Source organism: Nerophis lumbriciformis, linkage group LG01, assembly GCF_033978685.3.
Source record: "Nerophis lumbriciformis linkage group LG01, RoL_Nlum_v2.1, whole genome shotgun sequence".
In the NCBI taxonomy this organism is placed as follows: Eukaryota; Metazoa; Chordata; class Actinopteri; order Syngnathiformes; family Syngnathidae; genus Nerophis; species Nerophis lumbriciformis.
In genome coordinates this window covers 14,119,873-14,135,710 of record NC_084548.2, presented here as the reverse complement: position 1 = coordinate 14,135,710, position 15,838 = coordinate 14,119,873, and the positions used below count along the sequence as shown (strand labels likewise).

Sequence of the window (15,838 nt, the reverse complement as noted above, 5' to 3'; positions counted from 1 at the left end):
TCTTTGTTTAAAAATAGAACAATCACATTCTGAAATTGTACAAATCATAAGTTTTTTGTTTTTTTTACACTTACATGTTGCTGTTCATAGTAGTCTATCTTCATTTGTCTGGATTTATAATTTCTGAATAAATAATGAGATAATATTAATCAGTCAAATAGGTGTGAATCTGGCAGAGTTTTAAAATGCTCTCATTGGTGTGAAATTTTAATCTATATATGTAATAAATAGTAATATCAGAATCAAATACAGGATGTTATTAATGTAATTTACTATTTTTTCTCAACTGATGTACTAACATGTGGTTTATTCTGTACACATGTAGCATCATCTACAACAAAACCTGTGAATTTGGACTCATTTCATGAATCACACATGAAGTTAGAAGGGGATACTTGTTATTTCGGCATATTTATGTGCACCCATATAATGTGTCCTCAGACCTCTATCTTAACCAGGCACATAGCTCCGCCCCCTCTGAAGTCATGCGCACTACTGCTGTAGGGGATACAAATAATTGTTATTGCGACATCCAGTGGACACATTTAGAAGAGCAATTTGTTTCATTCAAATTTCATTCAAATTTTTATACCGACCAAAAACCTCTCGCGGGCCGGATGAAATTTGTTCGAGGTTGACACCCCTGGTCTAGGACCCTTTTAAGCATTTAGCCTTGTGTGCATCTCAAATAAATAAATATGTTGATGCTCTTCTGAACACACAAAGCCCACTACATTACTCACACAAATATATATTACACTGCTTATTTTTGGTCTTTTTTCTCATTCAAACAAACACATCAATCATTTCTGTCAGTATTTATGTCCAACATTATCCCTAACAAACATAAATGTCTCCCTTTTCATTTGGCATGCTGCACGCCGGAGTCCCGGCTGTGCAGATTCCATTTACAGAGATGAGGATAAATTATTAAAATCATCAAGAGAGTTGGTTTTCCTTGTTTTGCGTCTCTTTTCATCAAATGGAGGCACGCAGATACATTGCAGCGAGCGCTATCATGGCTGCAGTTCCGTGCCATTAAAACCAAAGCCAGGAGCAGCTCGTGTGAGATGGAGAAGTAGCTAATGAATGCATGAAAGCAAGCATACAAAAGGAGAAACACAACACAGGCTTGTGTCAAATGGAAATGAGGACACTGGCAGGCGATTTGGTAAGTGATGACCAGCAGCAGAGGCTGATAATTGATTCAAATGTTTATATGACGTGAACAAAAGCACAGAAATGTGTTTGTCAACATGTACGGGCTCTACATTTAAAGGGGAACTGCACTTTTTGGGGGAATTCTGCCTATCATTTACAGTCCTTATGTAAGACAAGAAAACATGTTTTTCCTTTTTTTATGCATTCTAAATAGTAAATAAATGCAATCAAAAGTCAGCTTACATTGGAGCCTAAGGTATTCTGCCTATATAGCCCTTAAAAACATCCAAACACCTCCATTAGGTTTTATATACATGCTATAAGTAGTAAGTATATTTAATGTAGTACAGGCGCATTTATAATAACATTTAATATTTGGATCATTTTATGCAAACGCAGCGTATTAATTAAAAAAACGCATCACAACTAGGGATACCATACCATACCATACCATACCAATTTTATTTATAAAGCCCTTTAAAAACAAGCACAGTTGAAAAACAAAGGGCTGTACACCACAAAGAAATAGAGGCAAAGGACAGACTAAAAAATAACATTTAAAACAGAAATAAAAATACACATTTAAAAAGCAAATATAAATTACCCTAAGAACAGTTTGTTAGATAAAAACAGTTTAAAAGTTAAAAACCGTTCAAAAAGTTAAAAGCTAAAAACAGTTCAAAGTCTCATGCTGTCCGATAATATCGGCATGCTGATATTATCGGCCGATAAATGCTTTAAAATGTAATATCGGAAATTATCGGTATCGTTTTTTTTATTATCGGTATCGTTTTTTGTTGTTGTTGTTTTTGTTTTTTATTAAATCAACATAAAAAACACAAGATACACTTACAATTAGTGCACCAACCCAAAAACCTCCCTCCCTCACACAAAAGGGTTGTTTCTTTCTGTTATTAATATTCTGGTTCCTACATTATATATCAATATATATCAATACAGTCTGCAAGGGATACAGTCCGTAAGCACACATGATTGTGTGTGCTGCTGGTCCACTAATAGTACTAACCTTTAACAGTTAATTTTACTCATTTTCATGAATTACTAGTTTCTATGTAACTGTTTTTATATTGTTTTACTTTCTTTTTTATTCAAGAAAATGTTTTTAATTTATTTATCTTATTTTATTTTTAATTTTTTTTAAAAAAGGACTTTATCTTCACCATACCTGGTTGTCCAAATTAGGCATAATAATGTCTTAATTCCACGACTGTATATATCGGTATCGGTTGATATTAGTATCAGTAATTAAGAGTTGGACAATATGGGAAAATCGGATATCGGCAAAAAAAGCCATTATCGGACATCCCTAATCACAACGTTCGTTTTTTTCTTCGACAACATCACTGATTATTACTGACTGCAGACTTCATGAGAGCCAACAAGCATAATTAAACATTACTTACTTGGGCAATGTCTGCTGTCAGTAGGATGCCGACTGATAGAATGTTGTTATATTCCCGTTTAGATGAAGAATGACTCATAATCCTTGCGAACCAATATGGGGTGAAATCAAGTGTTTCTTTGTGTCTTTCTCGCCATTTCCGGGTCTAAATTGGCTGCCAAATGTTACCAACTTGGCGGATTACGTCCTCATCCTTCTACTATCAAGGTGAGAGGCATTATTTATAATCTAGAGTAAACTTCCACAAGCTCCGACGCGCCAAAGCAGCTCACCATACGATTATGTCAACATAGGTACACAAACTAGTGATCACGGCGCTGCTATAAATAGTTTGTCTGTGTTAGGACTTATAATCAGAAATACAGTACCATTTAAAAGTTTGAGTACACCTGGTTATTCAAATACAGGAGAAAATGTCCCTAAACCTTTGTCTAGTACTGTAGATAAAAGTGAAAATCATATTTGTTTCTAAAAGAATACTAGTTTGTTGGACAAAACTGTGATATTTATCTGTATTTATTATAAGAAATAACATACCGCATTAAAAAAACAAACAACCCTATACATTTTTTTGTGAGCAATCATCTTTTGGAGCATCAGAGCAGAAGAATGGAGCATGAAAATATTAAAGTTGCTGACTTAAACAGATGGTCAGTGTGTGCTGAGTTTGCATATAAACAGGATATGGACGAGAGTGTGCAGGTAAACATGAATATGCTGAAAAAAGTGCTTCAGCGGGCCACTTAAGGATCTGTGATTCTGACATAGCAATGCATTTAATCATCTTCCTTGGCTAAAGATGCCGCCTCTCATGGGCTTCAGGCAAATAGTTCGAGTCATAACGACCCACTCAAGTCATCCACACGCACATTCACTGTACAAACATACATATACACATACTGTACATGTACATTCACTGTACAAACATACATATACACATACTGTACATATACATTCACTGTACAAACATACATATACACATACTGTACATATACATTCACTGTACAAACATACATATACACATACTGTACATATACAAGCACATATACAGGTAAAAGCCAGTAAATTAGAATATTTTGAAAAACTTGATTTATTTCAGTAATTGCATTCAAAAGGTGCAACTTGTACATTATATTTATTCATTGCACACAGACTGATGCATTCAAATGTTTATTTCATTTAATTTTGATGATTTGAAGTGGCAACAAATGAAAATCCAAAATTCCGTGTGTCACAAAATTAGAATATTACTTAAGGCTAATACAAAAAAGGGATTTTTAGAAATGTTGGCCAACTGAAAAGTATGAAAATGAAAAATATGAGCATGTACAATACTCAATACTTGGTTGGAGCTCCTTTTGCCTCAATTACTGCGTTAATGCGGCGTGGCATGGAGTCGATGAGTTTCTGGCACTGCTCAGGTGTTATGAGAGCCCAGGTTGCTCTGATAGTGGCCTTCAACTCTTCTGCGTTTTTGGGTCTGGCATTCTGCATCTTCCTTTTCACAATACCCCACAGATTTTCTATGGGGCTAAGGTCAGGGGAGTTGGCGGGCCAATTTAGAACAGAAATACCATGGTCCGTAAACCAGGCACGGGTAGATTTTGCGCTGTGTGCAGGCGCCAAGTCCTGTTGGAACTTGAAATCTCCATCTCCATAGAGCAGGTCAGCAGCAGGAAGCAGGAAGTGCTCTAAAACTTGCTGGTAGACGGCTGCGTTGACCCTGGATCTCAGGAAACAGAGTGGACCGACACCAGCAGATGACATGGCACCCCAAACCATCACTGATGGTGGAAACTTTACACTAGACTTCAGGCAACGTGGATCCTGTGCCTCTCCTGTCTTCCTCCAGACTCTGGGACCTCGATTTCCAAAGGAAATGCAAACCAAACCAACCCAAACCATCAGTGATGGTTTGGGGTGCCATGTCATCTGCTGGTGTCGGTCCACTCTGTTTCCTGAGATCCAGGAAACACTGGCAAAGCTTACTTAACCCATTGTTACTATAACAATCTACAAGGTTAATATAGTTGGCTTATCTTTCTTCCCCTCCATGTATCTGCTTTCTTTTGTATTTCAAGTTATCATTACATATATGTATTGTTGCATTTGAACAATTGTATTGTTGATAATCAGTGTTGGGTTAGTTACTGAAAACCAGTAACTAGTTACTTTATTTCAAAAGTAACTCAGTTACTTACACCAAAAAGTAATGCGTTACTGTGAAAAGTAACTATTTAGTTACTTCTTCTACTTTTTTTTTTTTTAAAGCTCCCATTAATGCCCCTTTAGCCTTCATTTCAGTACTGTTATTGCACTGGAGAATAATACAATCTGTTGATCAACTTGACATGCATTTGCATCACTGAACTCTGCTAAGCAATGTGGTCTACATACAACACACAAAGACAAAGATATGTTTCAAAGGGCCAATTTATTTCAGGCCAGAACAAATTGACAAAACTATTTTAAATAGCTGCAACATAACATACATAAGTAACAAACAGCATAACAACAACATAGCTGTAAACCTGGCTTCACCTAAGGCAGGGGTCTGCAACCTGCGGCTCTAGAGCCACTTGCGGCTCTTTAGCGCCGCCCTAGTGGCTCCCTGGAGCTTTTTCAAAAATGTATGAAAGTAAAAAAAGATAGAGGAAAAAATATATTTTTGTTGTAATATGGTTCTGTAGGAGGACAAACATGACACAAACCTCCCTACTTGTTAGAAATCCCACTGTTTATATTAAACATGATTATCTGATGAGAGTATTTGGTGAGCGCCGTTTTGTCCTTCTAATTTTGTCCGTCCTTGAACTGACCGTAGTTTGTTTACATGTACAACTTTCTTCAACTATGCCACAGAAAGACATATTTTATGCCACTCATTCTTTGTCTCATTTTGTCCACCAAACTTTTTATGCTGTGCGCGAATGCACAAAGGTGAACTTTGTTGATGTTATTGACTTGTTTGGAGTGCTAATCAGGCATATTTGGCAAGCTAATCGATGCTAACATGCTATTTAGGCTAGCTGCATGTACATATTGCATCATTATGCCTCGTTTGTAGCTCATTTAATTTCCTTAACTTAACTTAAACTATCATTTTGATAGTAGGCTAATATAGCTAACAAAGACACTTATATCATGTGTTGACTTCATTATATCACTTATAAAAGGCTTTAATTTTTTTGCGGCTCCAGACAGATTTGTTTTTTGTATTTTTGGTCCAATATGGCTCTTCCAACATTTCGGGTTGCCGACCCCTGACCTAAGGAATGCACACGTGACATACACAAAGCCTAGCCAAGCAGATTTGAATTGTTGTTTTGAGCAGTAGACGGGATCTTTGATCCAAGACACAACTTAAATTTAACTAAAATGTTATTTTCTTTGTGCTCGACAAAAGAAAAGAAGTGAGAATATCTCATACTTGCCAACCCTCCCGAATTTCAGTGCCTCTCCCCGGGACAACCATTCTCCCAAATTTCTCCCGATTTCCAGCCGGACTTAAGGCACGCCCCCTCCAGGTCCGTGCGGACCTGAGTGAGGACAGCCTGTCGTCACGTCTGGTTGGCCAACGGTTTACGTTGTATTGCGCACCCCCCCCCCCCCTCCCTTCCCCTCCCCTTCCCACACCCAGACACACACACACACAGAGAGCGCAGAGGAAGATTCAGAAGCACGTCACTGCTTCGCTGCAATAAAACACACTCAGATCTTCTGTTTCTAGCCGATACTACATCAAAAATAACGTAAAATAACGCAGTAACGCATCATGTAGTAACGGTAACTGAGTTACTGAATATAAAAAATAACGCGTTAGATTACTAGTTACCGCCGAAACTAAAGGCGTTACAGTAACGCGTTACTTTGTAACGCGTTAGTCCCAACACTGTTGATAATAGAGGTAATTATTGTCAATATTCATTATCAATAGTGCTATTTGTATTGGTATCTGTATTGCTCCATTTGTAGTGTAATAATGTTCATTGTCATTTCTGTATTATTTATTTCACTAACTGCTTCTTTGCTATCACTTTTACCATCATATTTGTACATACATACATACATACATATATATATATATATATATATATATATATATATATATATATATATATATATATATATATACATATATATACATATATATATATATATATATATACACATATATATTTGCTGATGTTCTATTGTTGTTGTTGTTATTGTTGTGTTTGCTGTTGTCTCTCTGTCTTATCCCCCTCTTGTCCCCACAATTTCCCCCTCTGTCTTCCTTTTTTTCCTCTTTCTATCCCCTCGTGCTCCGGCCCGGCTGCACCAAATAATGATATAAATCCATTTAATAAAGTCAAATACAGAAAAGGCAACAAAAGAAGTATCCCACACTTCTCCTTTGTAAAGTAAATTTGTACAGCTGATATGGGCATCTACATCAACCATATGATTTGCCTGAGTAGCTGGACAGGACAAACCCTCCCCCCCCCCCCAAAAAAACGACCACTCAAGTCAAGTACCACCAATCAACCCCTTTTCTCACAGTCATGATTCACTACAAAAAGTTGAGTGTTAGTTTCTACTTACTTATTTTAGAGTTGTGAATATCTGTGGTGTCACAATGTGTGCTTATACAGTAAACCAAACAAAGATGGACCCAGAACAGAGCAATTGAGTTACATTTGAGACCAGCAATATGATGTTTTTTTCATTTTTTTCATTCTAACCTCTTTAAAAACACCATTAACTTATTTGCAACTTTCTTAAGGTCCACTTAATTAATCTTTGTACCTAAGTTTTCTCCCTTTTCTGCTCCCAGAGGTGAAAAGTGTGAGCAGACATACGGTCAGGGTCAAAAAGCACATAACAGACATAACTGTTATCACCACCAAGGCAATTATACTTTCATTGTGAGTTGTTCAAAATGTTTTACTGATTTTTTTCATACTTGGTACAGTATTTTAATGTATGTATAGAAATATGCCTTCAATTAATCTAATACATTATAAGCAATACAATATTAACAAAACTCATATTTGTAATTAACAGGGTTAATGCGATTATAACGAGTAAACGCAAATTTCGTTTAACGGCACTATTTTTTTGATACCCGATTTACGTGCGCTCGTCATGTGTGACCGTCGGCCACAGCCACAAGTGGGAAGTTGTATTGAATATGGCCAAATACCGTCATTTTTTACAAATCAAATGTGCTTCATTTATAAGGTTTGGATATGTTGAAAATGTGCTCCTAAATCCATACTCAAAAAAATGTACAATGTCAAGAAAAACCTTATTTGCTCTAAATTGGAAATTATATTTTAGAAAAATACAAAGACGTACAAAGCGTTAGAACACAGATTAATACTAGAGTTTCTTAATACAATATTTTAATGTACAGTATTAGGATTGTTAGGTGGGCTGAAAATGACCACCACCCCAGCCATGGTATGTCTGTCAAAGAGTGTTTGCGTCTATTTTGTGTTGAGCTGGTTAAAAAAAGCATAATGTTTAATAAACAAATATTTGCAGAAAACAAACAAATTGTCCAATCCCATGTTGATAGGATTAAAAACTTGTAAATTATATGTCTAAGGTTTGGTTTGGTTTAAATTTATTTCGAACATGTATGCAATTACAAATAATCCATTATTATATTTCTCTAATAACTCATGTTCAAAAAGTAGTAGGAAGAAGCCAGGCTTATTTAATCCTACCCCTTTTCCAATTTTTATCAATTTAGTAGCAGTATATATGTTCACTTTCTGTCCTCATTTTGTAACACAATGAAATACACCAGATCTCTTAATAAATAGTTAAGTCAGGTATGATGAATAATATCTATATAAGATGTTTATTAAAATTCTTCTTCCTGGTACTTTGTAAATACTTTAAGTTTGAACAGCCTTTTAACTTAGATTATATTAGTACAACTTATTTGTTTAATTCATTCTATAATGTAATTCCACAGACTCATATGCTAAAGGTTTTAAGTATTGTACGTGCATACAAATGTTTTAAGTTAGCTTTCTCTCGAAGGTTATATTTCTCCTCTTTTGTTGAGAAGAATTGTTGCACATTCTTGGATATCAGGTTATAGTTTGCTTTGTGCATCATTTTAGCAGTTTGCAAATGCACCAAATATAAAATTATATATTTTTATTCACTAAATTAAGGGTTTGTGTGTTCTCTATATTCAACATTATGTATTATTCGAACTGAACTTTTTTGTAACACAATTAGTGATTGAAGTGTACTAGTTATTTCCCCATATTCCTTCGCAATAGTTCAGGTATGATAACACTAGCGAGCAGTAGAAAATATTAAGTGATTTTTGGTCTAAAACATAATTTTCTTTGTTCATTATTGAAATACTTCTTGCCATTTTATGTAGTATATTTTTTACGTTAGAATTCCAGTTTATTTTTTCATCTGATATAACATTTGATTTCATTTATTCTTTCAATATCTACTCTATTTGTATTTGTGTTTGACTTTCTCTTCTACTGTTACCGAATAGCATTATTTTAGTTTTACTGGGATTCAAAGATAGTCTGTTTTTGTTAAACCATCTCTTTAATTTGTTCATTTTTTTTCTGTTAATATTTGTATTAGCTTCCGTGTGTTCTCTCCTGAACATAACGCAGTGGTGTCGTCCGCAAATTGTACCAACTGAGTTTTTTGTACTTTTACAAATGTCGTTTGTATAAAGGTTACACAATTTTGGTCCCAGTATTGATCCCTGGGGTACGCCGCAAGATATTTCTAGCGCTGATGACGTATTTTCATTGAGTTTCACGTATTGTTTCCTGTTGGTTAAGTAGCTTCTCATCCAGTTTAATACCAATCCTCTGATTTCATATCATTCTAATGTGTTGATTAAGATATTATGATTCATTTTGTCATATGCTTTTAATTGATCCAAAAATACTGCAACTTAATACTTTAATAAAGTAGCGGAAGTACAAATTTCGTTCCGTCTTCTAGTCGTCCGTAGCGCTTCTACTCAAATAGATTCTTCATTTATCACTCGAAGCAAAGTTTGTAGGTTTTACACTATAACTGAAACAATTTATACTAACTAAACTGTCCCATGTGTGATGTCTGTAGGAGTTTTTTCATGCATATTTGTATGGGCTATTGGACAGCATTAACTAATATGCTAACCTGTTTACAAATGTCTTTGTTAGTATTATAAACTTACAATGGCATTCTTTACATTTACAAAACCTTTCTATGTAAATAACTAATTTCACAACGTATAAGTCTGCAGCATATAGTCTGGTCCGACTAATATATGGAAAAGTAGGTGCAGGTTATATACCGATGCGCAACAGTCCGGAAAATAGAGTAAATAAATACATGTATGTAAAGGGTTAGACAATATAAAGTCAAGCCACCTTTCATTACGATATGATCCTGATAAGCACATTTGGCAGAAATTGAACAAGAAATTAACAAGTTCTGGCTATAATCAAGCAGTGTAGTTTTTTTTTAAAGGGGAACATTATCACCAGACCTATGTAAGCGTCAATATATACCTTGATGTTGCAGAAAAAAGACCATATATTTTTTTAACCGATTTCCGAACTCTAAATGGGTGAATTTTGGCGAATTAAACGCCTTTCTATTATTCGCTCTCGGAGCGATGACGTCACAACAGGAAGCAATCCGCCATTTTCTCAAACACATTACAAACACCGAGTCAAATCAGCTCTGTTATTTTCCGTTTTTTCGACTGTTTTCCGTACCTTGGAGACATCATGCCTCGTCTGTGTGTTGTCGGAGGGTGTAACAACACGAACAGGGACGGATTCAAAGTTGCACCAGTGGCCCAAAGATGCGAAAGTGGCAAGAAATTGGACGTTTGTTCCGCACACTTTACCGACGAAAGCTATGCTACGACAGAGATGGCAAGAATGTGTGGATATCCTGCGACACTCAAAGCAGATGCATTTCCAACTGGACTGGACAGATCAGCTTTCAAGAAGAGAGCGGATGAGGGTATGTCTACAGAATATAGTAATTGATGAAAACTGGGCTGTCTGCACTCTCAAAGTGCATGTTGTTGCCAAATGTATTTCATATGCTGTAAACCTAGTTCATAGTTGTTAGTTTCCTTTAATGCCAAACAAACACATACCAATCGTTGGTTAGAAGGCGATAGCCGAATTCGTCCTCGCTTTTTCTGTCGTGTCGTTTTCGTCGGTTTCGCTTGCATACGGTTCAAACCGATATGGCTCAATAGCTTCAGTTTCTTCTTCAATTTTGTTTTCGCTACCTGCCTCCACACTACAACCATCCGTTTCAATACATGCGTAATCTGTTGAATCGCTTAAACCGCTGAAATCCGAGTCTGAATCCGAGCTAATGTCGCTATACCTTGCTGTTCTATGCGCCATGTTTGTTTGTGTTGGCATCACTGTGTGACGTCACAGGAAAATGGACGGGTGTATATAACGATGGTTAAAATCAGGCACTTTGAAGCTTTTTTTAGGGATATTGCGTGATGGGTAAAAATTTTTAAAAAACTTCGAAAAATAAAATAAGCCACTGGGAACTGATTTTTAAGGGTTTTAACCCTTCTGAAATTGTGATAATGTTTCCCTTTAAAGATTTCATTTATACATTTTGTTCCCTCAGATCCAGAACTGCCCTATTCATTGTTATTATAAAGCACATGTAAAGCGGTGTGACATCATTTCCCACATTATGAGTGTGGTGAGACGGTACTGACCTTGAGAGGAGGAACAGGCTGAGCTTTGCCAAACTTGTCCAGCGAGATGAACGTGAAGAAGGCCGAGACGGCGCGATTGTTGACTTTCTCAGCATCGACCAGCGAGCAGGCGTCTACCAGCACTTCTATCTCCATGGACTTGTTACTGACGAACGTGAGATGACCCGTTACGGTCACTACACAACCTTGATAAGGAAAAACAGGATGTCAATGACACATTTTTTTTCAGTGCATTTAGCAAACGTTTCATTAAAAGGTGTGGTTATCCTATGTGAGGTTTAGACATAATATAAAAAAGCACTTAATATATCAATGTTAAGCTCGTCATTCTTTTCCTTTTGTGTATGACATGAAAATAAGTAATCATCTGCTTTTGTCAGGGAGGTTGTTTCTTTACTCCTATAATGTGCTCAAACTGTGTTATTACGGCTGGTTGCCATGGAGACGGGGAAGGAAGGCGTTATCCCTGCAGTCTGAGGTCTATTTTAAAACTCAAATAATAAACTAGACTACATGGAAGATGAGCCCGTCTTTGTCGGGGCTGCAAAACATTAGTTTGTGTGTCACATCTGATGCAGAATCCTATGATCATGGAGCGGGTGGCGTATGAATAAGTGGATTTTTCCATCAGCCGCATGTCTCCCTTTGGATTTTCATATTTTAAAAAAACAGCAGTTGGAGCTACAACAAAATCTGTGTAGACTCTATAACCAGTAACCAAGCATTGTTAAGGAGTTTAAAGGCCTACTGAAACCCACTACTACCGACCACGCAGTCTGATAGTTTATATATCAATGATGAAATCTTAACATTGCAACACATGCCAATACGGCCGGGTTAGCTTACTAAAGTGCAATTTTAAATTTTGCGCGAAATATCCTGCTGAAAACGTCCCGGCGCGTGACGTCACAGATTGTGGAGGACATTTTGGGACAGCATGGTGGCCAGCTATTAAGTCGTCTGTTTTCATCGCAAAATTCCATAGTATTCTGGACATCTGTGTTGGTGAATCTTTTGCAATTTGTTCAATGAACAATTGAGACAGCAAAGAAGAAAGCTGTAGGTGGGAAGCGGTGTATTGAGGCCGACTGCAGCAACAAAAACACAGCCGGTGTTTCATTGTTTACATTCCCGGAAGATGACAGTCAAGCTTTACCATTGGCCTGTGGAGAACTGGGACAACAGAGACTCTTACCAGGAGGACTTTGAGTTGGATACGCAGACACGGTACCGTGAGTATGAATGCAGCTGCGGCTTCCAAACATTTGATCGCTTGCCCGTACGTGCGTGCCGCTATGTGCATGTCACGTACGTAACTTTGGGGACTTTGGGGAAATATATGTGCTGTATGAACTTTGGGGAGGTGAACGGTACTTTGGGCTATTGGATTGAGTGTGTTGTGCAGGTGTTTGAGTTGTATTGGCGGGTTATATGGACGGGAGGGGAGAGGTGTTTGTTATGCGGGATTAATTTGTGGCATATTAAATATAAGCCTGGTTGTGTTGTGGCTAATAGAGTATATATATGTCGTGTTTATTTACTGTTTTAGTCATTCCCAACTGAATATCAGGTCCCACCCGCCTCTCACAGCATCTGAATCGCTCCCACTGCCCTCTAGTCCTTCACTCTCACTTTCCTCATCCACGAATCTTTCATCCTCGCTCAAATTAATGGGGAAATCGTCGCTTTCTCGGTCCGAATCGCTCTCGCTGCTGGTGGCCATGATTGTAAACAATGTGCAGATGTGAGGAGCTCCACAACCGGTGACGTCACGCTACTCGTCTGCTACTTCCGGTACAGGCAAGGCTTTTTTATCAGCGACCAAAAGTTGCGAATTTATCGTCGATGTTCTCTACTAAATCCTTTCAGCAAAAATATGGCAATATCGCGAAATGATCAAGTATGACACATAGAATGGACCTGCTATCCCCGTTTAAATAAGAAAATCGCATTTCAGTAGGCCTTTAAGTGTGTCTCGATACTTTTGTCAGTCACCTTTCTTGATCTTGCGATGGAAATTGATGGCGTCCACAGAGGCAGTGACTATGTTGGTGTTACAGTGACGTGCTGCAACAATGCCTGCGACTTCATCCATCAGCTTCATGGTCACGCCTGTTCAACACACAAACACATGACTTTGGTATCATATTACCGGTAGGTTTTATTTTTTAGCTTTTACACCTGAGGTCCCAAGCGTAGTCAGAACGATGAACCCTTCATATTCACATTGACGGATGAAGGTGAGGAGTCAAGGGTACTTGCAGTATTAGCGTCTTTATTCATGCTTGAACAATAAACAAAGCTCCAGGCGGGTGGCAGCAGTGCTCAAATTAATCAAAAGGCTGTGCAGAATAAGATCTTTATTAGTAATTGGTAAATGGGTTATACTTGTATATTGCTTTTCTACCTTTCCACATTCACACACATTCATACACACATTCACACAGTGATGGCGGGAGCTGCCATGAAAGTCCCTAACCACGACCCATCAGGAGCAAGGGTGAAATGTCTTGCTCAAGGACACAACGGACGTGACAAGATTGGTAGAAGGTGGGGATTGAACCAGGAACTCTCAGGTTGCTGGCACAGCCACTCTCCCAACTGCGCCACGCCGTCCCCGTGCACCCGTTAGTAACACGTGCTAACCAATACCTGCTTGACATATACAAATAAATAAATACCATCAGGTTAAATAGTATGACCTGTATGTTTTTAGACAGGAAACATGAAAACCCTGGAGGCTCAAAACGGTTGCACAAAGATTGAAACTGAGGTGACCCTGTTGCCACCATGCCACTCTCATGTCAGCATATTCAATACTGAGAAGACAGTGGGATATTTATTCTGGGAAATATTTTTCACTTTTAAGTTGTGAGAGCACGTCAAATAATTCAGAAAGCTTACAGGGCACGTTGCCTGTTTTGCACATTAAAAGTTGATTAAAGTTTAAAGAGTGAGAAAGAAATCCTTTGAGAGGGCGATGAAAGTTGAGACGGAGTGTAAAAGGAGCACTAAACTCCGCAGAAATTCCATTATTTGTCTGTGCAACTGCTCAAAATGAAAGAGCTGCTAGCGGATTTCGGGCGGAAACACCATTATCTATTGATGCTTTGCAAAAAGCACGTGTTACATACAAGTGAGATCGTTTTCTCAGTCCAAAATATTGGAATTTTTCTGCACAAGGAGAACATAAAAAGTGCTTGGCATCATCATATGATTAGAGATGTGTACAGAATTTGGTACTTTTATAGGTACCGACTGAAGTCGGTCAGTAATAATAATAATAATAATAACAGAGGTGTGGACTCGAGTCACATGACTTGGACTCGAGTCAGACTCGAGTCATGAATTTGATGACTTTAGACTCGACTTGACAAAATGTAAAAAGACTTGCAACTCGACTTAGACTTTAACATCAATGACTTGTGACTTCACTTGGACTTGAGCCTTTTGAATTGACATGACTTGACATGACTTGCTACTTTCCCCAAAACCCAAAGATGAAAAAGTTATTCGGGAGCGCTCCGTATTTTTCATTGTGTACTTGTCTATCAGCGTTGCGTGTGTCAGCTGGTGTGGTCTAGAGCACACCAGCTGTTGTACTGAGCTCAGTACAACAGCCAATCAAATTAGATCTACTTTGTTTTCATCACACAGCATTCATCCAATCAAATTGCAGGACAACCAACGAAGAAGACATGTCCAAACCACACGCCAGTGAACAAAAAATGATACCTAAAATAATTTCGTTTGGGTATAAAAATTACGAGGTGGTCAACACAAAACGGTTTGCAGTATGCAACACATGCGGTTCGAGAATTACTGATGGAGAGGCAACAACTTCCAACTTCGTCCGGCATTTGAAGTTGCACAAAGAACGGTAAGTTTTGAATGTAAGATAACGTTTATTGGCTAAGTAACGTGACTTTTATTTGCTGTGTAGTTAAATCAGTGAGGCTGTAAACTCACTGCTAACGTTATAACGTTATTGCAAACACGAGAATCTGTTGCAGTTCACTACCTTATTCATACTTTTTGTTCAGTGATTTTTTTTAAGCAGGGTTACGTTAGTCAATATATCACACGTAACGTTAGACGGCAGTCAGCAGCACCGCGTATTTTAGCCACCTAAAAAAAGACAAAAATAGTAAAATAAAGGTAAAATAAATACTACGCCCCCATCGTGCACAAATGACTGACAGACTCTTGGCTAATTTGGTCTTTTGCAAATGCAATGCAGCATAGGGCCCTGACATATAAAAAGTACAATTTTTTTGTTATGTTCACGTATGTCATGTTTTTTCAATGTTAACACTTTTGTACAAATAAGTACATTTGCACTTTATTTTTTAATGTGTTTGTTCTGTAAAGGAATGAGTTAATGTTTAAAATGACTGGTTAATAGTGCTATTATAAAGTGCAATGTCAGCACAATTTTCTTTCCTGCAATTTAAAATGCACTTGTTTTAATAAATAAATACAGCGTTTGAAAAGCATACACAATCTGTGTTAATATATTA

General features: G+C 37.4%; 1 protein-coding gene across 2 annotated transcripts in view; it reads right to left on the bottom strand.

Moving 5' to 3' along the window:
• Window positions 1-15,838, bottom strand: part of acot7 (acyl-CoA thioesterase 7) — a 115,677-nt gene that overhangs the window by 21,882 nt on the left and 77,957 nt on the right. For both annotated transcript variants that reach the window (XM_061975694.1, XM_061975684.1), the window contains exons 7-8: window positions 13,314-13,430; window positions 11,319-11,503 (exon numbers count right to left, since the gene is read on the bottom strand). In XM_061975694.1, coding sequence (XP_061831678.1) covers window positions 11,319-11,503; window positions 13,314-13,430 — 302 coding nt within the window. The remainder of the gene's footprint in view (window positions 1-11,318; window positions 11,504-13,313; window positions 13,431-15,838) is intronic.